This window comes from Leucopleurus acutus (assembly GCF_964270905.1).
Source record: "Leucopleurus acutus genome assembly, chromosome: 19".
NCBI classification, from domain to species: Eukaryota; Metazoa; Chordata; class Mammalia; order Artiodactyla; family Delphinidae; genus Leucopleurus; species Leucopleurus acutus.
This window is the reverse complement of record NC_139161.1, coordinates 17452618-17478982: the sequence shown is the minus strand read 5'-3', so window position 1 is coordinate 17478982 and position 26365 is coordinate 17452618. Positions and strand designations below refer to the sequence as shown.

Below are 26365 nucleotides of genomic sequence, written 5' to 3'. Positions count from 1 at the left end.
ATTAAGCAAAATAGGCTGTGTAAACAATTTATTACAGTTCCAGGCTCAATAAATGTCAGCTAGCATTATTTTTTGGCCATTCTTGAATACAGGAACCCTGCGTTCCTTGTGCCCACCTGCCAATGACCAAGACAGCGCTTCACCTAAGTAGAAACTGGATAAATGTTAACTGAACAGAATGTTTAATTTTGAAATACTGATACTTCTTTCATGAGGCTAATCCCGCCACCTCCCTCAATGCCCCTGTTGAGTGCTAACTGTGGATAAAATAGAGAATTAAGAGCTCCAAGCACTAATAATTAAATGTAAATTATTACAGAAACTTTCATATGCATAGAGATTCTTTTTACTTCCAAAGAGCTACCACATCTGTGCACATTTCATTCTCCCAAGACACCCATGAAATGACTGCAGAAATTTTTACAGAAGGCTGTCCATGGAACAACCCACCTCATTTCTGCTTCAGGGCCACTGCACTTACTATTCTCTTCCAAAATGCTCTCCCCTTGGGCATGTATACCTTGTTCTTTCATCTCACCCAGGTCTCTACTATATAAAACGTTACCTTCTCTGAGAAGCCTTCCCTTGTCACTCTAAAAAAAGCTCCACCTTGGGCTTCCCTGGTGGCGCAGTGGTTGAGAGTCCGCCTGCCGATGCGGGGGACGCGGGTTCGTGCCCCGGTCCGGGAGGATCCCACATGCCGCGCCATGGCCGCTGGGCCTGCGCGTCCGGGGCCTGTGCTCCGCAACGGGAGAGGCCGCAGCAGTGAGAGGCCCGCGTACCGCAAAAAAAAAAAAAAAAAAAAAAAAAAGCTCCACCTATACACACATTCTCCAACCCCCACTTTCATTGTTTTATTATTTTTATTAACATTTATCATTAACTGACACGTATCTATTCGTGTATTTACTGTCATCTCTCCAACTACAGTTGAAGTAAGGAGTGTTTTTTTTCACTTAGAACGGTGCCTGGCACAAAATAGAACCTCAATCAGTATTTGCTCAATGACTAAATGAGTGACTCCAACAAGGCACCCAGAAGATAGCTGACTTGCCCACAGTTGCACAAATTAGTTTATTTCGGTACCAAACTTCACCGCAGCTTCCCGCTACAACGCAGGCTCTCCAAGAAAAACAGAGTAAGGACGGAGAGAGCTTGGTAGAGAAAGGGTGAAGGCGGCACAGCTGGAAGAGGGACTGAGACAGGTGCATGGACAGTGCAAGAACGACCCCTGCCCCGGGAAAGGGTTTTAAAGATGGACAGGAGGGAACCCCGGAATCTGTGTGTGTGTGTGTGTGAGGGCGGTGTGGTAGGGCCTTCATTCCCTTTCCCGCCTCATCTGTAAAGTGAAAGGAGGAGATAGCATATAACGTCTCCTCCACATCTGCCATTATTTAATTTCCCATCCCACAGGAGCAACCTTCCCATGCCGTGGACCCGCGTCAACTCACCTCCCGCTGCTCAGCCAGAAACTCCGAGTAGGCCGCCGGAGACCGCGCTTCCGTCCAACGCCGCCGCACCGCCTGCGCCCGCTGTTCGGAAGGACCCCGCAGGCGCCGCGGTCGCGTTTCTACCTCGGAGGACAGCCCTTTGCCTGTGGACCAGCTCGGAAGAATGCCGGCCGCGGACACAGGAACCTGCGAGGCGGAGTTGTGGGTCCCCAAACAAAGGCGTGGGCTGCTCCAAAGAAAACAAGGCCCGAGGAGGCGAGAATCTGATCAGGCGCCTCGGGGCTACCCTGACGGGGGCCTTCGGGGAGGTCACGTGGGCAGGCTGTTAGAGCAGTTGCTGGGCAACCACAGCTGCTGGGCGTGGTCTACGCTGAGCAGACGTGGTCTGGCGGTAACTGGGGATCCCCAAAGAAAGGAAACCAGGGCGCTGGCTGCTGGGGTGAAGGTCGGGGTAGGAGGATTAGGTGTTCTATTTATTCAGTGACTGGCAAGGGCTCAGAACTAGACAGGAGCCAGGACACCTGAGTTCAGTTCCTGGCCAACCCAGCCTCCTTCTTGGTCTTCAAGCTTACCCATGTTGGGGTGGAGGGGGAGGGCACGGGGTTGGTTGTAGACCTCAAGCTTCCCGGCCCTAGGGCTGTTGATGATGACTTCACCACGTAATCTAGCTTAGTGCACTAGGAGTCTGATGGTCAAAGGGGTCTCACAGTAAGGAAATGCTAGAGCCAAGACTAGAACCCATATAGGTGATCTCCGTGTAGAACGGGTCAATCAGCCTCAGATATGCGGAGGCTGCAGAAGTACAGTGGCAGAGCTAAAGAGGTTGCCCAAGAACCTAGGAATCTGTGCTCCAGCCCTGGCTGGACAGAGGGATTTGGAAACGGGGATCATTGAGCCCCTTCTTCTGCCACCTCTACTTGATTTCCTGCTCAGTCACTGCATCTGGTTTGGGTGGAAAGTATCATTCCTCGTTAGAGACATTTAACAATGAGTGGAATTTTATCCCAGGGCTCAAGAGTAGATTACAATAGTTCTGCTTTTGTGTGAGGGCCTCTATCACAACTCGCTATAGAGTGAGTCCATGTGGAAATGTGAAGGGGCTGAATTCTGAAATCCAAGTGCTTCCTCAGCCAAAGCACCAATGCTAAAATATTTTTAGAGGCAGAATAAAAAAGAATGAAAAATTGCCGTTTAAAACAACATGGATGGACCTAGAGGGTGTTATGCTAAGGTATTATACAGCATTACAGGATATTATAAGTCAGACAGAGAAAGACAAATACTGTATGATTTCACTTATATGTGGAATCTAAAACACAAATGAACAAACAAAACAGAACAAACTGGTGGTTGCCAGAGGGGAAGGGGGTGGTGGGGTGGATGAACTAGGTTAAGAAGCACAAACTTCCAGGTATAAAATATATGAGAATGTAATATACAGAATAGGGAATATAGTCAATATTATTGTAATAAACTTAAATGATGACAGATGGTAACAAGACTTATTGTGGTGATCATCTTGTAATGTATATAAATGTCGAATCACTATGTTGTACACCTGAAACTAATATAACATTGTATGTCAATTATACTTTAATTAAAAAAATATTTTCAGAGGCAGAGAGCAAAATTAAGACATGGCACTAAATTGAAAGTCAAGACTTTTCAGTGGCAACAAATCTTAAGCAAGACCTCACTGTGCAACTCAGCTTCCCTCTGTAAAATAGAGAGCTAGATTTTTATAACACCCCCCTCAAGATAAGTGACTAGACATCTAGAGTGCTTTGGGGTCATTCTGTGGGCTGGCAAAGAATCCAGATGCAACCCCCCACCCCTGATATTCACCCTCTGCTGACATTCATTCCCTTTGCCTTCCCAGGCACAGGCCATGAAAAGGAATGACATCATTGACTTCAAGGCTTTGGAGAAAGAGCTGCAGGCTGCACTCACTGCTGATGAGAAGTACAAACGGGAAAATGCTGCCAAGTTACGGGCAGTGGAACAGAGGGTGGCTTCCTATGAGGAGTTCAGGTCGGCTTACTGCCACTTTTCTCAGGCTCTCCTGTTATGGTTTACCATAGTGGATAAGAGCGTGCACTTGAAGTCAGACAATTCTGGGCTCAATCTTGGCCGTACCTTCTGCTACCTGTGTGATCCTGTGCAAGTTATTTAACCTATCTGAGCCTCTGTTCCTCATCCGTAAGAGAGAGTAACCACTGTCATGATTAAATGTTATTGCACATAAGATTCTGAGCACAATATCTGGCACGTGGAAAGTGCTCAAAAGTTGTCAGCTATTGTTGCTGTTGTTGTTATTATCATTGTCATATTGGCCTGCCAACAGGTTCAGCCGGTATCACGCAAAGTCCAGCCACCTCACACCTACAGATGGCATTAGGTCCATCCCCTAATCTCTGTCCCTTGCCTGTAGGGGTATTGTCCTTGCATCACATCTGAAGCCGCTGGAGCCGAAGGACAAGATAGGAGGAAAGAGGACTGTGCCCTGGAACTGTCACACTATTCAGGGAAGGCCCTCCCAGGATGAAACCACTGAAATCTCCCCGGTAGGTGAGGCCCAGCAGGATTCTCTGCCTTAAACCTCCAACCCTGTTTTCTTATAACACATATGTTTTCCTTATTTCTCATGTAAAGCCAACAGAGGCAGGTTTCTGCCTCCAATCCCAGAAAGAAAAGCAACCAACGGGTGGTGAGGCCAAAACCAACCAGAACAAGTCAGAAAGGTGGGCTCGGCAGGCCCCTGTCAGTCAGTCCTTGTCCCACTCCCAGAGCAGATTTGGGCTGCTCTGCCTCGAGTTATATGGTACAGAGCCTATGATCCTCTGGCGGTGTCGGGAAGGAGATCCAGCCTGTCATATCCTTAATACTCATCTTGAGTTCCTTTCTCTCCTCCCGAGGTTTCCAATTACCCCCTCTCCTGACCTGCCCAGAGTAAACTCTGACTTAGTCTTGCAGAGCAGGGCTATGTCCACATTCATCAGTAGGAAAAGTCTGGTACAACTGAGAGTCTCAAATCACAGCCTGGGTTCCTTGGGACCCTCCCTCCCCATCCCATCCCTTGTTCCCTCATCTGAAAATGAGGCCCACAGGGACCGCAGCCTTGCCAGCGCTCAGAGAGTGATACTAGAGCTCAGATGAAAATCCACAGGCTCCCCTCACTCTCACTGTCACAGAGCAGCTGGAGGAGCTCTGTACTCTCTTTCCTTCCTTTGCGATCCAGGAGAAAACACTCCTCCAGCCCGAGACCTCGGCTGAGTTCTACCGTGATTGGCGGCGATACTTGCGGAGTGGGTCAGAGCGCTACGAGGCCCTGCTGCAGCTCGGAGGCCCAAATCTGGGCCGCCTCTTCCAGATGGATGTGGGGTTTGGACTTCTAGGGGAGATGCTGATGGCGCTGGCTGATCACGTGAGGCCAGCTGACCGGTGGGTGGTGCTGGGAATCCTGCACAGCCTGGCCGGCACCGGCCGCTTCACCCTGAACCTGAGCCTGATGAGCCATGCGGAGAGAGAGAGCTGCAGAGCCTTGTTTCAGAAGTTGCAGGCCATGGGCACCCCCAGCCTGGAGGGGCGGGATCTGGGGGAGCAGCCTGGTGGGCTTCAGGAGGAGGAGAGTCTTCTGCAAGAGCTGCTGAGGCTGTACCATGTGGACTGATGGGACCAGTTACCTTCAGAGGCCCCCAGTGGTCATTGGAGGCATTTTTCCTTGTCTCGAGGGCTCTGCAAGACTGTGGTGAAAAGCCCACACCTAACTCCCTCTGGTCTTGGAAGTTTCACAACAAAAGCAGTAACTGAATTTTCCCTTTTCCTCCAGCCTCTTGGGGCTCCATATTCTGAACTGTGTAGATCCATAGGATGGTCAAGGGCTCAAGAAGTTGAAAGACGTTTGCTTCCCACCCTTAGAGTCTGCCAGTCTGCTGGCCCATGGCCCTGAGAGGTGGGTGAGCACCCAACCAAACACCGGTACCACCAGTTATAGCCTCCACTCAAAAAAAGGAAAAAGCAAAATTGTTAATCTTCCATGATAAATTAATACTGATCTCCATAGCTCTTAACAAGAGTATTTGTAACTGGAAACCAACAGAATGGACATTTAATCAATAAATGATCAAATGCTACCTCATTTGAGGTGCAGTATTTTTCTCCAGCTCCAGGGGCTGAGTTCCCGTGCAGGTTGGGCCTGGAAAAACCCCAAGCCATCAGCTCAGGCCTGGCCAGCCTCCCAGGCATTTTCGGGTGGCCAGATGTGCAGGTAGGAGGGTTGCCTTCAACTCCTGGATTAACCAAAGGGAGGACCTTTCCACCGGGCAGGCAGGGCAGGGCCTGGAACAGAGAGGCAGAGATTCCCCTGTCCTGCTACCTGGCCCTCGCTTCTTATTCTGGCTTCCCCTGATCCATTCTTGAGTGAGTGCCAGTGTTCTAGAAAGGGGACAAAGGGCCAGGTTCTAGAATGGTTTTCCCTCAAGATCACGTCCGGAACGTTAGAAGGGCATCTTGTACATCCACTGGGAATAAATTGCCTTGTCTGTGGCAGCTTCTTCTGCAGATTGTTGCTTCTTTTCCTGGCTGCTGAATCCTTTCGTCATCTACATGCCTCCTCCCAGCAGTGATTTCTAGAAGCCCCATAGGCCTTTAGTGCCTAGGTTCTGCCCCGCCCCCTCTGACTCTTCCCTCGCGCAGGCATGAACCTGGCCCAGGCCACTGTGCTCCTGTGGGTGTTGGGGAGCCTCCAGGCCTTTGAAATCGTGGAGAAGGAGAACATTTTTCAGAGGACCCCCTGCCCAGCGTTCCTGATGTTTGACAATGCAGCCTACCTGGCTGACATGAGCTTCGAGCTCCCCTGCCACTGCAAGCCCGAGGAGGTGTCCGCTGTCGTCTGGTACTATCAGAAGCACCTCGGCAGCGGCCACACCAAAGTGCTGACGGACTTTGATGGGTGGGTCCTGACGGAGGCAGCCCAGGTGCGCGTGGGCAGCGACATGCTGGTCCGCTTCAGCATCCACATGTTCAGCCTGTTGGTCTTCCGGGCGCAGCCCGAGGACTCAGGCTTGTATTTCTGCGGCACCCACAAGGGGGACTACTTCTACGCCTACGACGTGGACATCCAGAGCAGTGAGAGGATGGTGGCCACCTTCGAGGACCAGGGCCAGGAGCCCTTCGCAGATGAGTACCACGGGAGCCTCCGTGTCTTCACCACCTTCTGGGAGTGGACCCCCTGCGACCGCTGCGGGGTGCGCGGGGAGCAGTGGCGCATTGGCCTGTGTTACCTGCAGAGCCCAGGCCTCTCCCCCCGCTACCGCAAGACACTGCCCGACGTGGTGTCCTGTGGTTCACGGGCTGTGCCCAGGCAGCTCCGGGCCAAGGCCAGAGACCACGTCCCCGAGCTGCTGCTTCGGAGCTGCCTGGTGCCCTGCGAGGAGAAGAAGAAAATCCAGGAGGGTGTGATGGCCCTCTTCAGCTACGTGGCCAAAGTGGGCAGCCGGCCCTGGTTGCCCCCGGTGCCCATTCAGTTCCACCAGCAGAGGCTGGGCCATGGGCTAATCATCTCCTGTCCCGGGGCCCGGCCGGAGCATGCCGTGGCCTGGGACAAGGACCAACAGTACCTCTACCGCACGCAGTACCTAAAGGGCGTCAACAGGTCCATGAGGGTGTTCATCGACCACGGCAACCATCTCCACATCCGCTTCACCCAGCTGGAAGACCGGGGCATCTACTACTGCTGGCGGCAGGGCGTGCGCGTCGCTGGGCTCCGACTGGGCGTGACATCTCGAGGCCGCTACCCAGTCTCGTTCTCCAACCCCGAGATTCGGGCTGCCCTGGTGCTCACCCTGATAGGCTACCTGCTCATCACGGCAGTCTTCATCACTATTCACCTCTGTCGTTGCTGCTGTTACTTATTCCGCTGTTATCCCAACTTCTCCCCCTAGGCTCTCTCTTCCCAGCTCTGAAGACCAGTTGTGCTCAAATGTGTTTGTTAAATGGTACCAGATGCTTCTGGATAGGCATCCTGAGCTGGGATGTGTGGCAGGGCATGTGGACAAAGTTGTTAGCTATAACCTGCTCCCTGCTGTCATGAGCGAGTCTGAGACCCAATCTGGGAAGTGGGGAGGCCCGAGGCTGGTGGGAGATGGGGGACTGAAGCGAGATGGAAGTAGCCAGGGTGCACGTGTCTTCTGACTTCAGAGAAGGAAGAATTCTTGTGAACCTAACATTTATCACCTGTCTGGTGTTGAACAGTGTTTAACGTGCTTTATTTTCTTGCCTTCGAGGATTGCTAAGTGGGCGGTTTGAATTGGGGGTAGCAGAGGGAGGAAGAAAAGAGTCGGGGTACCTGGTGTGTATCCTCTTTCCCAGCCTCATCCTGGGACTGGCAGGTAGAAATGGTGAGTTTGGGAATACAGGTAGAGACTACAACAGGGGAAATGGGTGAGGAAATTGGAGACTGAATTCAGGACTTTCCTGCCAGATTGCACCCAGGCTGGGGGCTGGGGGTGAGAAGAGGGGTGGGAAGCAAAGGCTGTGGGGGGCCGGCAGCAGGGCTGCAGGGCAGAGCAGGGCTGGAGATGGGATTTGTCATATGGCCACTGCTGGGGGTGGCTGGGTGTCCCAAGATGATCAGTGATAAGAAGCAAGTTGTGTCTTGTCCAAGGCTACTTCCTGCCCCCTTCCCCCAGCCCCAGCCTCTGCCGAACAGATCAGAGTCCACTCTGGGGAAAGCCACAGCAGTTGTCTTTATTTATGTCAGTGACTAAAGGCAGCAATGGTGCCCCGAAGGTTAGCAGCAGTGGGTGGCAGGAGGGAGTAGGGGAAGGGCACCAGTCTTGGAAAGAGGGAGGGACTCCTACTTCTCCCTCCCTCTGCCTTAGAGGGAGATGGGGACCCTGGAGCGGGCCTCTGAGCTCCACTCGTGGGCACTGATCATCTCGTGCCCGCCAGTCTTCCCGTGGGCCGCAGAACAGGTGCTCGGGGTGAAAGTCTCTGCCCCAAGCTGTCCTGCCTCTAGACTTCAGGAACACAAACCAGTGTCTTCACTCTGCGTGCGTCTCGGGTTCCCAAATTATGAAATAGGGTGCTACCTACAACACGGGGGTACGTTTTGTATTTGACTACGAGGGGACAACAGGGGCCTTGGCTTAGAGAGCAGCGGTCACTGTGGGGAGGAGGGGCTCGGGCGTGCAGCAGAGGCTTTGCCTAGCAGTATTTGCTGGGGTCAGGCGGCAGCTGCAGCGGCTCCCAGGCCTGGGTGGACAGGGATTACGCAGCCAGGAGAGGGCCTTTAGAGCTGGGACAAAGTGGGCCCTGTCCCCAGGACCAGCAGCCTCTTTCTTTCCTGTTTCACCATCTTCAGGAGGATGAGTCACTTTCCTGATTCCCACGACCCAGAGGCCAAGTGTAACTGCTCACTCCCAGCCCCCCACTCTGAGGTCTGGCCTCGTCCCAACCGCCTCCTCTACCATCTCTACCTGCCCCCCCTCCAGCCTGTATGGGGTGGGGGGGGTCCTCCTGGGCTTGACCTCTCTGTGCCCACAGCTCGGGGCCAGGCCCCCTTCTACTCCCTCCCAGCACCCCTTCCCTCACCACTTACACTGTAGTTCCCCCAAATGCCCACGGCATGCCCACGTGGCAGCTCAGTGGGGCTGAACCACTTGAACCATCACTCAGGAGGCCCCTCTGCAATCTGGGCAGCCCAGGAATTCTGTCCGGCGACTACTCCAGGTGGCAGGATAGCCCCACCCATCCTCAGACTGGTCAGAGTCAGTCTAGAAGAATAAGCCCCTGGCCAAGGCCTCCTTGCCTGTGGGGATTCCCCTGCCTGTCTCAGAGTCTCGGATTTCCTCCACCAGCCTGAGGAAATTCAAAGGCCCCATTCCCAGATACCCCCAGACACCTCCGGCTCTGGCAACAGTTGCCATGACAACAGGGATTCGGGATACGGAGGGTGATTTATTAGGTCTCCCTGCCCTCCCCAACTTCTCTCCTCCCTCCCAATTCTAACCCAAGCTGCTAGCCATGCCCCTCCAGGCTGCCCCTTTGGAGTGAGTGCCCTGTTAGAGTTGCTGGGTGCTGGGTGGGTGCTGTCTGATAGGCTTAATGCTGATGGAGCCTAGGGCAGCAAGCTGACATAGAGACTGAGGGGGAAAAGGAGCAGCTGGGGTGGGTGGGAACTCAAGTCTGGGGAAATTAACTAGCAGAGGAGAGGCAACTACCCCAACTCCTGCTGCAGGCCCCTCATACTGTGGGGCAGGGACCACCAGGTGGGTCCTGCCTCACATCACATCCTTGTGCTCCTGCTTGGACTCCTTAATGACCTGCAGGGGACAGAGAAGGTGCCACGGTTAGGTTAGGAGCTCACACAGACTCCAGGTCCACCACAGCTAGGCTATGGACCTAGACAAGTCCCCCGCCTTCCTGGGTCATCTTTTCTATGATAGTAGCCGGAACACCCCCATGCAGCAGTCAGAGGGGGAGATGAGGTAACACGGGCAAACAACTAGCACCGTGCCTGGCACATGGTGAGCTGATCTTGTAAGATTAGCTGGTACTGTTGCTGGTGTGATGGGGAGAGGGTTATGACCAATCCCCCCATCCCATTCTTCTGCCAGGTTCCTTTCACCAAGCTGCAAGTTGAAAGTTGGGAGTGAAAGCTACTAACTTTAATTTTCTTTCTCTCTCCCCCAGGCCTGGCATGGGGGCACCTGAGTCTGAGGGTGAGACAGGGAGAAAGCTGGAGTCAGGACCCCATCCAGTGGTCTAGGCACCCAGGCTCCCCTTAGAACTGCCAGTGGAGGGGCTGGGGAAATGAATTACATCCGGGTTCCTTCCCCTCTTGCAGAGCCTCCCAGAGGAGCGCTTTGTGAATCATCAACAACCTTCTATGTGCCAGTCAGGCTTTCTTCCAGAGTCTGCTGGGGCCAGAATCTGGGATCCACCCTCCTCACCTCTCCGTCCCGCATCTCCACGGTCTTCACCACGATATTCCTCTTGAGGTGGCCTTCTGTCACAGAATTGGTGTCCAGGCTGGTTTCTGCAGGCATGAGGAGAGGAGGCCTCCATGGGCTTTCAGGGCACTAGACATCCTCTCCCACCCTCGGTTTCACCATGAAAGCCCCAATCATGAGTACAAAAGCCTAGCCAATCAGGCAGAGAGGGCATAGGCTCTTCCAAAGGGGCTGGCAACCTCCTAAGTCCCCATGGTGCTGGGCAAGTCCTTGCTGCCCTGCTCACTCTCCTGGCCTGGCTGCATTTCAGCCCCTCTGCAAGCCCTCACCTGGCCCCTGGCTTCCTGATGACCCAGCGCCATACCAAGGAAGGAGCACGTGGGTTTTGAAGTCAGGCAGGCCAGAACTTGAGTCCCAGCTCAGCCACATGACTGTGGGCAAGTTAATTTACCTCTTCCAGCCTCAGTGTCCTCATCTGCAAAATGGGGATGCTGTTGTCTACTTTTCTACGTGGGAGTGAGGAGTCAGTTAACTGAAATAATGTTTGTTAAACAACGGGCACACATTAGTGCTCAATACACGTGGGTCCCTTTCCTGTCCCCCTTTCTCTTTCCTACTTCTCTCTGCCGCTTCTCTGGGCCCTAGTGACCCTTTTCTATCTGGCATTTGGCAGTATTGCCTCTACCTGGTCTGCCTGGTTAACCCTTCTGATGCTGAACTAAGCCCTGGGACATGCATAGCTAGTGTTCCTAAATTTCTAGCCCAAAAGAAAGAAGAATTTATTTTTCCTTAGCTAAGAATCATTTGAGGGCCACATACACTCTCTTTTCCCCTCCTCAGAGAGAAAAATATAACATGTCACACTCACTAATATTTAAAATTAAGAGCAGGGGACATAAAACTTTATTCACTCCAAGAGCAGCAGTCCAGGGGGAAATAACTCTCTAGGTTGAATCATCACTGAGCTGAGCAATGGAGCCTCAGGGACAGACGAATCAGGCAGAGAGCCTGGCTGCCGGGCACAGCGAGACCCTAGGGGCCCTCCCAGGGATGGGAAAGAGGTGAGGCAGAGGCTGGCATTTGCTCAGAGGCCCCAGAGTATCTCATCTGTGCATCCGAGGACTGATCACCTTGAACACCGGCCAACTCTGCTACTTTAACCTACATTTACCCTGTGCCAGGTCCTGGGCTGGGTGCTGAGGTTGCTGGGAAAATGACACAGGCTTGGCCCTTTAAGGAAACCTGGGAGGAGGGAGCCCAAGAGGATGGGGAAAGTGGGCTTGGTGAGGCTCGCTCCCTATCAAGCTGGGAAGAGCACCGTGTCTAGAAGGCAGGCAGGGCAGGCAGCTAACCGAGAGCCAAGCCGGCGGGGGCTCCATTTACAATCTGGTGAGCCTGTATTGGTATAACCTGTATTGTGAGTCTTTTGAGGTGTCTTGTGACCTTGTGACCTTCCCCTTCTTTGGTGCTTTTGCCCCCTGTAGTGATAAGCAGTTAAAAAAAAAACACACAAACATCAAACATTTGGATGGGCAGAGCTTAATCAGGGATCTGCAGACAGGACAGAGGTTGAGACCGTCACCCAGTTCTGCAATGGAATGGGGGGTGGGGATGGGGGTGTGGGGTGGGACAAAGGGCAGAGCAGGCTGCAAGGCCCACCTCGAATGCTCTGTGATGGTGTGTTCTGGCTAGAAGTTCTGCGGTGAATCATGAAGGTCCCCATGGAGAGCCCCAGGCCCGTTTGCCCTGGTCCTGGGCCCCAGGCCAGAACAGCAACCCACAGACCTGGGGGAGGGGGCAGGAATCCAACACTCTGCCCACAAGATCCTGTTCTACTGACCTCGGATCTGCAGGTTGGAGAAGGTCTGCACAGGAATGGTGATGCTGAAAGACAGCAGAGAGAGAGAGGGGTGACCAGGCTGCCCGAGGATATCCCCAGGCCAGGATTTCATGACAGCTTTGAGGCTTTTTTCCTTGCCAGGAAAGGCCGACCCCATCTTTTAGCTTCCCCAGCAGCAAACACACTCCTTGGAGCTACCAAAGCCGGCAAGGGGCCTGGATATTGTGAGGGGAACATCTCTTTTCAAAAGAGAGTGGATGCCTGGAGGATGGCAGAGAGGAGGGAAGAGTGGCGAAGAGAATTCCCAGGAGGCAGAAGACACTGGTCAGGGGAAAAGAAGTCCGATTTTTGTTGGGAGGGTGGGGAGTGAGCCTCAGTTTGGGAGGTGACCCGAGTCCTTACTCTGGGACCTAATCAACATGGGCTGAATTGAATCCGTTCACTCATTCATCAGACATTCATTGAATACCAACTGTGTGTCAGGCAAGCACTGTGCTGGGCACTGGGATAGGAGGGAGCTGGACGCAAGACTGAATGAGACAGTCCCTGAAGGGAGCAAAGCAACTCCAGGGAGGGGCCAGCAGGGAGGGCTGCTAGGCAGGCCTCACCGGTTCTCTTCGCCCTCCAGCAGCTTCCTGTAGGTGGCGATCTCGATGTCCAGGGCCAGTTTAACGCTGAGCAGGTCCTGGTACTCCTGCAGGTGGCGGGCCATCTCGTCCTTGAGGCTCTGCCCCTCCTCTTCCAGCCGGGCCAGCGCCTCCAGGTAACTCGCCGCCTCCCGCGCGTGGCGCTCGTCCTGCTCCCGCATCTGCCTCTCCAGGGACTCATTCTGTGGGTGGAGTCGGCTGGTTTCTCGAGGCCCCGCCCCCGTCCCCGCCCCGCCCCGAGTAACTTCAGAGCTCCGCCCCCAGCCCTGGTCCCAGACCCTGGCCCTTTTCCAGCACCTCCTAGGGCGGCAGGTCCCGTCCTCCGGTTCGCCAGCCTCCGCTCGCGGACCCCTTCCGCCCCGCCTCTGGCCCTGCCCGCGCTCACCGTGCCGCGCAAGGACTCCAGGTCGCAGGTTAAGGCCTGCAGCTGGCGCCGGTAGTCGTTGGCCTCGTGCTTGGCCTGGCGGAGCAGCTCCGCGTTGCGGGCAGCGGCGTCCGTCAAGTCCGCAAACTAAATGGGGAGAGGGCTTTATGCTGAGGGGAGGGCTGGGGACGCTTATGGCTGGAGCTGTGCGGGCCCGTGGGGAGGAAGATGTCTGGAGGATCAGGGAGATGGGCGGGACCCCAGGGTTGTTGTTAAGCTCACCCCAGCCAATGGCCCTGGGTGGGATTATTCGCAGCGACTGCGGCCCGTGGACCGGGGACACAGAAGACACTGCTACGCCTCTAGCACATAGCACAATGACTGGTCAGGGAATGCAGGAATGAACAGTGTTTGCCGCGGAATCCAGAATCTCCAGCACTGGCAGCTCCATCCGCGTGACCGAACCCTGTCCTTCTCCACCTTACACAGGGGATTCTGGAGCAGAGCTCTGTATTCTAATAGCCCTGCTGCAGTGAAGCCCTCAGGGCTCCATCACGTCTTGCCCTGCTCGGAACTATCACTGGCTTCTGCCACTTACACTCCTCAGCTCCACGCCCTGGCCCAGGATCTCTGGGCCCCTACCTCTTTGTGCTTTTCGGCCGCTACTCAGGCTCTGTCCTGCACTCTGAACGCCCCTTTCCTCTTTACTTTATGTTCACAGGCTTCCAGTCCTGCCTGGCCCCAGTGCCCTCCCTTCTATGATATCCTTCCTGTCCCCACATTGTATATAAACTCTGCCCTGCTGTGTTCTCCGTAGACCTCATTATTGAGTGACATAACATCTCCCTGGTCAGACATGTCTCTGTATCCTGGGCAGAGCTGGAGATGTAGTAGATGCTCAATAACCCAGGATACAGACACATCAAGAATGCAGGCTTCCAAGTGAGATAGCTAGGGTTAGAAATCCAGCTCTACTGCTTAGGAGCTGTGTGACGTTGGGCAAGTTGGTTAACCTCTCTGGACTTTAGTTCTCTCATCTATCAAAGAACAGTACCTACTTCATGGTAAAATAATCCATGCAAAGCACAGGGTTGGCTTTGCAGTGTTGGCTAATAGTAATAGCAATAAGTACTAATAAGTACTTATTGGAAATAATAGTGCCTGTGTAGCCCCGGGCAAGTCACCTCACTTCTCTGGTGAAGGTCAGTCACTCAGAGAGGATCCTCCCCCAGCTTCCTCCACCCTCCTTCCCCAGTTCTTTTGTATGGAGCCAGGAGGGCTGCCTGGAGGAGGCAGGCTGGCCCAAAGTCAGGGCTACCTTGGAGCGGTACCACTCCTCCGCCTCATGTATGTTGCTGGATGCCACTGCCTCGTACTGTGTCCGGATCTCTCTCAGGGCTGCTGTGAGGTCGGGCTTGGCCACATCCATCTCCACGTGGACCTGCTGCTGAGCCAGCTGCTCCTGGAGCTCCCGCACCTCCTGGCCAGGGTGAGAGAAGGGATGCCAGGGCTCAGGGACCAGGCTGCACCTGGGGTTTCCCCACAGCATCATGCCCTCTTCTGTCTGTCCCTCGGACACAGAAGTTGGCTAAGGGAGATGGGCATTCCTAGTTGGAGGAAATGGCATGGCCCAGGCTAAGGGAGGCGGGGGTAGTTTGGGGGTCTCATGGTGTCCTCCTCCCAGGCCTGGAAGGCAGGAGCACTGAAAGTGTGCCTGTGTTCTCGTGGGAGAGTGACTGAGTCCTTGTGGTGTGGGTGTGCCTGTGGGTTCCCAGGTTCCCTGAGGCCCTGGATTCCGCATCCATTATCTGAAGTCAGAGCTCAGCGGGGGTAGGGGGTTTGTTCGTTTGTGTGTGTGTTTTTATGTATGGCTCTCATTTAAATGGAGACAGATGGCAGAGGGAATGGAGTCAGAGAGACTAACTGTGTGACCTTAGCAAGTTCTTTAACATCTCAGGGCTTCAGTGTCCTCCTCTGTGAAAAGGAGATAACACTGGAACGGTCCCTATCTCACACGGCTGTAGTGAAGAAAAACAGGAGGCAACGAGGCCCGTTGTAATTCTCAGTAAGTGGAGTGTGTGTCTGTGTGCATTTTACCAGGGGCGGGAGATGCTCTCTTGTCTATCATTTTGTACCCCGGACGCACCACGAGGCATGTGAATTCCCCAGCCTGGGGTGGACCCCGTGCTCCCTGCAGTGGACGCACACTGTCCTAACCACTGAACCACCAGGGAAGGCCCTGTCTTTATCTCTATCTCCCTTAGTCTCTCTCTCTATCTCTCTCTGTCTTTTCTCTCTCATTTTCTTTCTCTCTCTGTCAGTCTGTCTCCTCTCTATGTCTGAATATCTCTGTCTCAGTCTCTGTCTCTCTGTCTCTTTTCCTCAGTTCCAATCTCTGTGTTGGCCTTTCCTCCCTCTGCCCTGGCCTTACCTCCTCATGGATCTTCCTCCAGAACCGGATTTCCTCCTCCAGAGACTCAGTCTTCCTCTCCAGATCCAGACGGCCCAGGGTGGCTTCATCTGCCTCCTGGAGTAGGGAGGAAGCAAAGGGCCCCTCTGACCCCAGACTCCTCCTCCCCACTCCCTAGTCTTATCTGATCCCTCCTTTTGTGGCTGCGGGGAGCAGCACACTGCTCTGGAGGGCTGGGCTTGGGGGCTGTGTTTGGGTGGGCTGCCATCAACACTTTCCCCCTCCCCGGCCCCTCCCCTCTACCACCCTGACCTGTCGATAGGCAGCCAGGTTGTTCTCAGCCTCCAGCCTCAGGTTGGTTTCATCCTGGAGCCTGGGGTAGGGGGACACATTCCTGGGTCCGGGCTCTTCTGAGGACTATTGGACCCCTGCCCTAACCTCCCTGGAGGTGGCTGCCAGAGAACCACCCCCGCTCCCTCCCAGGACCAATGTGAGTGGCAAGAGGAGTGAGGGGCAGATGGACTTGGCCAGGTGGGTGAGCAGACAAGGGCCTTTGCTCTAACTCATTACCAAGGTGCCTTATCAGGGTTGCCGCACCTGCTCCTGCTCACACAGGCGCTTCCACCAATGTACACTCACTGCTGCACACACACCACATACACACACACACCACACACACCACATACACACCACATACACCACACACACCACATACACACCACACACACACCACACACACCACACACAAACCACACACACACACCACACACACACCACACACATACCACACACCACACACACACACCACACACACACCACACACACACACACACACCACACACACCACACACACCACATACACACCACACACACACACACACCACACACCACACACACACACCACACACACCACACACCACACACACCACACACACCACACACCACACACACCACATACACACCACATACACCACACACACCACATACACACCACACACACACCACACACACCACACACAAACCACACACACACACCACACACACACCACACACACACCACACACACACCCCCCACACACACACACCACACACACACCACACACCACACACACCACACACACCACACACCACACACACACACACACCACACACACACACACCACACACACCACACACACCACATACACACCACACACACACCCCACACACACCCCACACACCACACACACACCACACACACACCACACACACACCACACACATACCACACACACACCACACACACCACACACCACACACACACACCACACACACACCACACACACACCACACACCACACACACACACCACACACACACCACACACACACCACACACCACACACACACCACACACACACCACACACACCACACACACCACACACACCACACACCACACACACACCACACACACACCACACACACACCACACACCACACACACACCACACACACCACACACATACCACACACACCACACACACACCACACACCACACACACCACACACCACACACACACCACACACCACACACACCACACACACACCACACACACACCACACACACCACATACACACCACACACACACACCACACACACACACACCCACACCACACCACACACACACACCACACACCACACACACCACACACACACCACACACACACACCACACACACACCACACACACACCACACACACACACCACACACACACCACACACACACCACACACACACACCACACACACACACCACACACACACACACACACACACGGCCTCCCGCACTGGAAGTCACACACGCATGCCCTGCCAGCCCAGCAAGGACTATGCCCCTGGGGTTTCCTCTGACCTTTGGAAATGGGTTTTATTAAGATCTCCGCTTTACAGCTGTGCAAGTTGAAGTGTCTTGACTAGGGTCAGAAGCTGGTGACAGGCAGAGTCTCCTGTATTCTGAAGCCGGTATTCTGCCTGCCCTTTCCCTCTCTTCCTGTAGCCCCAGCCCAGTCCTTCTGGTGCATACCAATCTTCCCCTCCGGTTCCCCCTCTAGACAGACCCAGGCTCAGAATAGGTGCGCTCCCCGACCACAGTAACAAGGCCCTGCAGTGAGTGAGACGCAGAGACCCGCCCCGCTGGGGGTCCCTGACTGTCCCACACAGCTTGCCCCAGCGGGGAGGTGCTGAGAGTACCCGAAGGTCTTTGGGAATCCTATCCCTGAGATCCTGGGCCTCCTCCCGGGCCCACCCTCATCTTGGGGAGCAAGGGCCACCCTCTCCTCCCAGAGGTGGGAAACTGGGGAGCAGGGAGGCAGAGCCCCTGCCCGAGACCCTGCAGGCCTGCAGGTGCTCCCTCTCTGGGGGTGGGGGGCGGCTCAGTGCTCCCTGTTCGTGACGCCCCTCTGCGGCCCCCTCCTCACTTCTGCCTCAGGGTGCCCAGGTCCTGCGCCAGATTGTCCCTCTCCACCTCGAGCCGGGCGCTGTTGGCGGTAAGTTGATCAAGCCGCAGCCGCAGCTCGCGCAGCTCCGCCTGGTAGACGTCGGCAAGCTTGGTGGGCTCCTTGGCCCGCAGCTGGTTCAGCTCGGCAGCCAGCGCCTTGTTCTGCTGTTCCAGGAAGCGCACCTTCTCGATGTAGCTGGCGAAGCGGTCATTGAGCTCCATCATCTCCGCCCGCTCACTGGCCCGGGTCTCCTTGAAGCTGGAGTTGAGCGCCCCGGCCAAGGAGAAGTCCACCCGGGCCGGGAGTGCAGGCGGCATTCGAGCCAGGGACAGGCGGGTGCCAGGACCCAGGCGGCGGCCCCCCACCCCCATCTCTGAGGAGGAGACATAGGAGCGGCGAGCCGCTGAGGTGACCCGTCTCCTCTCCATCCTGTCCTGGCTCTGCCTGCTCCTGGGATGTGCTGGCTTTATGGAGGAGGACCTGGCCTGGCCCGGCCCAGGCTGCCCCTGGCAACACCCCCTGGCATAGCCTAAGTGGGTGGGGCTGGGCCGCAGCCCAGCCATGGGGAGAGTGCCTCTCATGCCCACCAAGGTCACTGTGCCCAGAGACAGAGCCTCCTGGGCATGCCAGCCCCAGCCTGGCTCCAGACAGAGGTGCTAGTGGGCAGTTTCCGGGGCCGATGCTGCGTCTGGGACCCTGACCACTGGACAAGGAGACCCTTTCACTGGGACAGTGGGTCAAGGAAGGGCTGGACCAGATGACCTCTGACCTATCTTCTAACTTTTAGATCCTATGACCCAGGCCTTTCCTCACTCAGCATTCTCAGGCACACTCAGTGCCTGTTAGATGCTGGGAATCTGGTGGAAGACAAACCTGTTCCACATCTTCAAGGAGCAGCCTATGTTACAGTTTCCTGCCAGCCTCATTCCCAACAGATTCCTGGAGTCCGCCCCTCTGAATACAGGTGCTCTGCATTCCTGCTTTCTCCCCATCTGCAGGTGCGGGGCTGTGGGCCGGAATTAGAACCCGCCCTTTGTCTGGAGGGTCAGTCAATTGAGGCCTCTGTCTAGCAGTGGGGGAATGATGGAAGGAACGTGGAGCCCCTTACAGGGTAAGTGGAGGCAGGCGCTGTACTCTCTGGCCCTCCCCCTGGGTCACCCTTAAGCCCCAGCCTCGGCCTCATCGGGCTCACCCCTTCCTTGCCCAGCCTCCCCACACCCCCTCCCAGAGCGCAGGCCTTGACAGCTCCACAAAGCACTTATGAATGAGCTGGCTGTCGCAACTCCCATCTTTGTTCCTGTAACACCCCGTTTCCCTGGCCACCTCACTCTCACACTGGAGATATATCTCCTTCAAGTTCCCACACATCGAGCTGAGAAGCTGGGAAAGGCTTCTGGGGAATCGGTGGGTTTGGGAACCTAGGAGCCAGTGGGTTTGAATTGGGAGCCTGGGGCCTGGGCCCTGTTGCCCCTTGAGATTTCAGATCCAATCACACCTTCTATCTGGTCCCCCGGGGTCAGTACCCTGCCCAGGCCCTTCACCCATCTGTGTCCCTGGACTTCTGGGAAGTGGGCAGCCTTCCTCTCCTGCCCACCCCCCGCACCGCCCCACTGCCCACTGCCCACGCCCGGGCCTCTGATGCCTTTTCCCGAGCACTTGCTGAATGGAGCCTTGTTCTCCACTGCTGGTGAGGGTGTCGCATGGCAAGGGCAGCCCTTGCAGGGGGCTGTGCTGTTTTTATCCCAAGATGCCAGCCTGTTGGGTGGGGTGCAGCCCAAGCCCCTTGCTCAAAGAGCTTCTCGGAAAGCATCTGATGGGGGCTGGGGTGCAGCAGGGAGCAGGCTCTGTGCCCACCCCTGACCATTGTGTTTGTGCCAAGGTGAGTCATTCAGTGGGCACAAGGGGAAGCCCTGGGGGTAGCCCAGCACTGCCAGGTCTCCAGCTCTGCAGACAGGGTCTGGCTACTCGCCTCCTCCCCAGCTGTCAGAGCCAGCACAGCCCCTGAGCTCCTGTCTGGGCAATGCCCCCTCGTCCACGCCAGGGGAGATGCTTTTCATTCGGGCAGGTTACAGGCTGCCTGCCAAGATTTCCCCGTGAGTCCCAAGCAGAGAGAGGAGGTGAGAATCCCTAATTCTTTAGCAGAGTCTGACCCTGGGCCTGAGCAGTATCATGGGGAGGGGAATCTTGAATCTTGAGGAGGGGGCACCCAGTCACTTGATCCTGCTGTGGGTTGAGGGGCGGGGAAGGATGGGGGCGGGGAGTGACATTAAAGGAAGAACAAGACTGGGGACAAACCCTTGCCCCAACTCCTCTCGGTGGCTTGGAGAGGCTGCCCTTCCAGCTTGCAGGGCAAGTCACGGTGTGTGGCCTTCTCTCTTTGTACAAGTGAAATCTAGTTGAAATGAGCGCAAAGCGGAACTGGAGGGAAAAGATGTAATAGAGCAGGAAGGGCTTGTCAGGGACTCTCAGTAATTGTGTCTGGGAGACAGGGGCTCAGCTAGTTTCAGCAGCAGCAGATGAGACCCCCTCTTTAACCCCTTCAGCCACTCGCTGGGCCCCTGTCACCCACCCAGGCCCTCTCCCTCCATCTTCAACTCCCATCCAACCTTCAGACCCAGCTCCACACTCAGCCCTTAACTATCTGAAGTTGTCCACACAGCGAAGCAAAGAAATAGATAGACTCAGTCATGGTTGTTTGTCAGACCTTCATTATTTTTTATTATACCTTCATTGTAGAAAAATCAGCAAATACAGATAAGCAAAACAAAATTTAATTAGCTATAATTTTGCCACCCGGAGATATAAACATTACCGGATTTTTTTCTACACATATAAATTCAGTTTTTAAAAGTAGGCTCATGCTGTACAAATTATTTTGTAACTTGCTTTTTTTTACTAGACAATATGTTGTGAACATCTTTCCATATCAGTAAATATTTATCTACATCATCATTTTAACAGTTGCATGGTTTTCCATTACGTGCATTAATGTAACCAAGCCCTGTTGTTGGACAGTTATGTCCCCTCTCCCTCTGTTCTAGGTCACACCGTGATGCACATCTGCCTCAGGCAGACACAGCTCCCGGCCTCCACCTCTACCCGCCTCCTCCCAGCCTGACTCAGGCCCCATTCTCTGTGGCGCCTCCTCTCCTGCTTCCCCAATCCGAGGGCCTCATCATCCAAAGCCTCGGGCCAGTTCCTAGACTGACTTCCGGACTAGACGGCAGAACGCTGCGGGTCCCAAGAAGAGGATGCCTGGACACCCTTCCACACGGCCTTCGGTCAAGCTGTGCCCCACTGCAAGCCGAGTTGGGGACAAGATGACCTCCCACTCCCTGTGCCCATCCTCTACGTCAGAACTTGCCAGGATGCCCTCCTGCCTACAAGGCCCAAGTTGATCCCAGGATAGATCAACACGTCACCCGGCCTCAACCTGCACGCAAGGTGCCCAGTGTTTTCCAAACCTGCCAGCCTCTAATTCAAGGGGCCCTTTTGTCCCTTGACTGCTGCCCACTGACTCCGCTTGTGCTCCTGCCACTCTCCCAGTGCCTGGCACAGCATGGTGGTCAACAAGAGTGAGTGGGATGGAGAGAACATGGATCTCTGACCAGTCCATCCGCTCAGTGACCCATCTCTGAGGAAGGAAACTGGCCACTAGATGGCAGTGCTGAGCTGACCAGGTCCGAGTGGCCTGGTGGACATAGCCCTTTGGAGGCAGGAAGAAAGTTGGTCTCACAGCTCTAGGCAGGCTTTCTAAAACCCAAATGTGCGTCACTTAGAAGCCTCACTAGAACTGCCTCTGACTGCTGTGGCAGTGCTGTCTAGGGGAGAGAGCAAGGCCATGGCCACTCAATAGCTGTATGATCTTGGATGACTCAGGAACCTTCTCTGAGTCTCCATTTCCCCATCTGTAAAATGAGGTCTAGACATATTTACTTCCAAGGTAGTTGTGAGATAAAAATCAGTGAAAAGCCGGACACAGCAGGTGCTCGACAAATCCTAGCTTCCATTTAATAACACCTACCAGGTGCTTCACCTGTTTCCATGTTAGCGCATCTGTGATGGGGTGGACCTGGGGGGCTGGGAGCTGGGTCTTCCAGGGGAGCGGCCATGTCCTGTTGACTCCATTGGGGTTGGGGCAGGGACAGCATGTGGGCAGGCCCCCCCTGCAAAGGGCAGTTACCTGGCAGTGTGGACAGGATGTGGGGAGGGGGCAGCACCCTTTGCCCCCAGATCACTAGTTGTTTGTGGCTTTGGGTCTCCCAGGGGACATGGGAGAGTTATGTCCCCCTGTTCTGGAGGAGACTCAGAGTACAGGCTGTCTCCCAGCCTGCTTGCTCTCCTCCCTGACTCCCACAGTGGGCTCTGTCGCTCCATCCTTGCCCTTCCCCAACCCCTGTGGGCGTGAGACCCACAGCTCCATTGGCTTGAGAACCCCTTGGTGTGTCAACATCTCCCATGGGTGCGAGTCTCTTCTGCACTTTAGCCTGAGGCTTCCCAAGGACAAGACCCCCTGAAGATGGGGTCCTCCCGATGCTAGACCTATGTTTTCCCATCAGACTGGGATGCACCTACGGGTATGGTCTGTCTCCCCCTTCAGACTCAGGCACCCACAGGACAGGAGCTGCCCTTTCCCCTTGGATGGGAGCCACCTAATGGGAGAACCCATGGTTCACTGTCAGCTGGGAGCTCCCTGAGCGCAGGGGTCTCCCCTTTCTGTTGGAGGACGGTTGGAGGATGGCTGCCTCAAGCCAGGGATGGTTCCTTCTCCGGTCCTGAGCCTGTGTCCATCCAGCTCTGTCGGCTAGAAGCGCCCGACTCCTGTGGCTGCAGAAGGGCTCCTGGCTGAACCCCTGGACTCCTTCTCCTTCTCTTCCCCAGCCCCTCAGCCGTTGGAGGCGTCAGCTCATTCACCTTCACAGACCCAGGGGCCAGGCTGCTGTGTTGGGGTTAATAAGCTCGGGGCCTTGCTCTACTCCTGCCTCCCCACCCAGCCAGGGGCCGCTCAAGCCTGCCCCCGGCCTCTAACCCTGAGACCAGCTCTTTAATTGCTTTCCTTGGTCTGCTCTGCTCCCTGCTCCCTTCTGTCTCCCTGCCTGACTGTGTCCCTTTGGGAGGGTGAGAGGCGGGGACCAGATGTGTCCCTGGAGGGAGGAGAGGGCTGACCGGCGGCCTGTTATTTCCAATCCAGTGGTCCTTCAAATGGGCAGGATGAGCCCGGGGTAGGGCTGCGGGTGAGCCCAGGGGAGCTCTGGGGTGAGCTAGAAAACACAGCCATGGTCTCCAGGCTCTTGGGTACGACTCTGGTCCTTCCTCCACCCACAAACTCCATCCCAAGACTTTCTAGGTCCCTATTCACAAAAGAACTGTGGAGAAGGGGAAGACAGCCAGAAACTAGACTCTGTCTGGGAAGCAGGATCCCCCAAACCTAGCCAAGAGCCAAAGAGACATTCTGGGGGAAACTGGAGGCAGATGAGCAAGGGTCTGGGAGGCAGGATGCCTGAGTTAGCAGCTGCCAGGGAGGAAGGATCCCCATGGGGTGAGGAAGTCCCCTGTGGGTGCCAAGCCGATGGCTGGCGGTGGGAGGACCCAGTGGAAAAAGCCCAGTCCCTTCCTCTCGACACATCCTAACACTGACGGAGGTTTGGGTTTACGCTCAGGTGACAAGGACTCCATCCTGACTCTGTGTGAAGGGACCATGTCTTGTTCTGTGTCTGCAGCTCCTGGCACTGAGCCTGATTCTCTGAACTGGGCAGGAATTTGTGCCCCCGGGGTGGGGCCCAGACCTGAGCTTCGGGGCCTGGAGTGGGTGCAAAGAGCCTGGGAAGAGAGGACGTCTAAACTCCCTGAAGTAGAGGGAGGGGCTCTGCGTAGGCCCTCAGGCGGAAGAGGCAGGCTGAAGCCGGGAGGGGGAACCTAGGGCAGTGGTCAGGGGAGCCATCTATTGCCGCCTCTGGCGGATGACTCTATGTGAGAACAATCCAATCTCAGAGCCTCATCGCTGCCCATGGAGGCCGGCCGTCAGCTCGCTGCCCCCCTCAGCCCCTGCCAGCTCCCTGGACCAGCCAGGCTGCCTCCTCGTGAGCGGCCCATCTCAGCCCAACCTCCCATGATTGAGGGCAGGAGCCACATGTGCTTAACTCCATTGGCAGAGTCTTTGTACATTTAATGGGTCACCCGAGAGCACATTTTGCACCACAGAGCCACAAATGTTTGCTGAGCGAATGGTCAGCTGCAGAACATCCTTGTCAAGAGTGACCTCTTCCCCTTGCAAGCTGCCCCCAGCCCTCGTGCAACGGAGCCTGTTGGGCGAAGTTTGCCCTCCTGGCCCTGGTTACCAGCCACCTTGCCCTGTGCCTGCTGCCTCTGCGCTTGCAGGGGTGATGGTGACGATCAAATGAGATAATAGATGTGAGGGCCCCAGGAAATGAGGAGCTTATTCAATTTGGATCCAACCAGCATGCGGCGAGGTCTCCTGAGGTCAAAGGCACCACACCAAGCCGTTGGGGGCTAGAGATGTGAGGCGGTGACTGCTTCTGTGGGGATCATGGTACACAGGGGAAGAAAACTCATGAAGACTAATTGGAGAGGAGGAAATTCCCGGCACGCGGAAAGAAACGATGTCTGTTCACTTCTAAACAGAAGCAGCTTGGTGTCACGTGTGCGACCAGATCCTGGTCTGAGTCCTGGCGCTGCCACTTGCCGTCTTAACTCCGGGCACATTTTGTTAACCTTTTTGTCTATTTCCTCATTATACCTCATAAGGTCGTGAAGTCGTGTGAGATGCCTGCAGCCGGTAGGAATGCGGCGCTCCCCTCTGTGCTCTCCACTCCTCCAAAAAGGCATGGAAACTGAGCGGGGAGGGGTGCCCCAGGTAGCGGGGGAGGTTGCTCGCCCAGAGCAGCAGAGACCTCACTTGAAATTAGCGGCATTGTTTACACACTACTCACAAAGTGCTAAATGCCTTTTACGTGTTTGTTTTCAGAAGCAATTTAAACACAGACTCCTGGAATTTTGGTTATGCCATTCGTTCATGCAGCCAGCCACGTCTTCCTGGGGAAAAAGAGGTAGGCTTGGGTTGAACTGTCACAATCCGAATGAGTGGAGGGGAAAGCCACGAACGGGGGTGGAGGGGGGCTTTCGGAGCTGTGGGAGGAAGATTGCAATGGGTTCCAGCAGGTGGAGGCTCAGCGTGGAGCCTTGTAAGACCTGGGGACCACTAAGACGCTCTCTCTGACGACAGGACTCCTGGCAACCCACCACACGCAGGCTGTAGGAGGATGGACCAGGCCTCCAGGGGTGATAGCTTCTTCACCTGCTAAGGAGCAGGAGCCCTTAGCAGAAGGTGGGGCTGCGGAGTAAGGGACAGGGCCCACCTGTAAGGCTGAAGGAGGAGGCAGAGGGGGCATGTTTTTTATACTCAGAAGTTTCTTGAAGAGGAGGAAGGGGTTGCTATCCTACCTAGGTGTACAGAGAGAAACACACACCAAGGATGGAGGTGGTTTATTAATCATTATCATTAAAAAACTATATATGTGTATATATATATATATATATATATATATATATATATACATGCAGAACTGAAGGATCAGCGGATATAAACCCAAGTATTAACAGCTCTTATGTCTAGGTGGTAGCATTAAGGTTTACACTTCTTCTTACACTGAGTGTGTATCCTGTTTACAATAGGGTAAAAACGATAAACTCTCTTCATTTGGAAATCAAGGCACCACCATCATCTGCATCATCGCCAGGACTGTGGCATGGAGTTGGGGCTCTCACTCCAGGCTGGGGGGATGGGGCTGAAGACGCCTTCCTCTCAAAGCCAGGAAGAGCCAAGCTGGGACTCCCTCATGCCCCCATCCCATGCCCATCCCTCGTCAACTGCACAGCGGGCATCACTGTGTAGAGCCCTGTGTTAGATGGGGGGTGGGCAACAAAGCCCCCAAAAGCCACCTTCCTGCATGGAGGGTGTTATAAACTAGGGGGAATGATGGCAGCACCCTTTAAAATAGCAACACGTTAAAACTCACAAATGAATAAATACACGCTGAGAAGCTGAGTGTAACAAGAGATTAATAAAGAGGGTGAGCAGCAGAATGAACGTCTGGGGGAGGACTGTTAATAAAGGAAGAGGGCGTTGGCATTAATTGCTCTGAGCCAAGGAAGGCAGGTCAGGGCTCCTGGTTTAGGCGGCTCCAGGGACCAACAGGGGCCGGCGG

The 26365-nt window shown here is 55.0% G+C and overlaps 4 protein-coding genes across 6 annotated transcripts in view; 2 read left to right on the top strand and 2 right to left on the bottom strand.

The window, feature by feature from the left end:
- EFTUD2 (elongation factor Tu GTP binding domain containing 2) overlaps nt 1–1520 on the bottom strand; it is a gene marked incomplete at its 3' end in the record, with an annotated part of 33249 nt that extends 31729 nt beyond the window's left edge. For both annotated transcript variants that reach the window (XM_082861378.1, XM_082861377.1), the window contains exon 1: nt 1452–1520. The remainder of the gene's footprint in view (nt 1–1451) is intronic.
- Nucleotides 1521–1871: 351 nt separating this feature from the next.
- Nucleotides 1872–5121, top strand: DNAAF19 (dynein axonemal assembly factor 19; the record flags this gene model as incomplete). Its single annotated transcript, XM_082861409.1, has 4 exons — nt 1872–1896; nt 3331–3482; nt 3883–4015; nt 4690–5121. Exons 2-4 carry the CDS (start codon nt 3340–3342, stop codon nt 5119–5121), a joined length of 708 nt encoding a protein of 235 aa, XP_082717535.1. The 5' UTR covers nt 1872–1896; nt 3331–3339.
- Nucleotides 5122–6148: 1027 nt separating this feature from the next.
- Nucleotides 6149–7393, top strand: FAM187A (family with sequence similarity 187 member A; the record flags this gene model as incomplete). Its single annotated transcript, XM_082861397.1, has 1 exon — nt 6149–7393. The coding sequence occupies one exon, from the start codon at nt 6149–6151 to the stop codon at nt 7391–7393; it is 1245 nt and encodes a 414-aa protein (XP_082717523.1).
- A 2300-nt stretch (nt 7394–9693) lies between these two features.
- GFAP (glial fibrillary acidic protein) lies at nt 9694–18586 on the bottom strand (the record flags this gene model as incomplete). Of its 2 annotated transcripts, XM_082861395.1 has the most annotated exons (10): nt 9694–9775; nt 10406–10491; nt 11758–11883; nt 12246–12289; nt 12854–13074; nt 13278–13403; nt 14575–14736; nt 15688–15783; nt 15979–16039; nt 18120–18568. In XM_082861395.1, 10 exons carry the CDS (start codon nt 18566–18568, stop codon nt 9734–9736), a joined length of 1413 nt encoding a protein of 470 aa, XP_082717521.1. In that variant the 3' UTR covers nt 9694–9733. The 2 variants fall into 2 exon arrangements, with proteins under 2 accessions (XP_082717521.1, XP_082717522.1); XM_082861396.1 differs by lacking the exon at nt 11758–11883 and having other exon boundaries at nt 18120–18586.
- Between the last annotated feature and the right edge of the window lie 7779 nt (nt 18587–26365).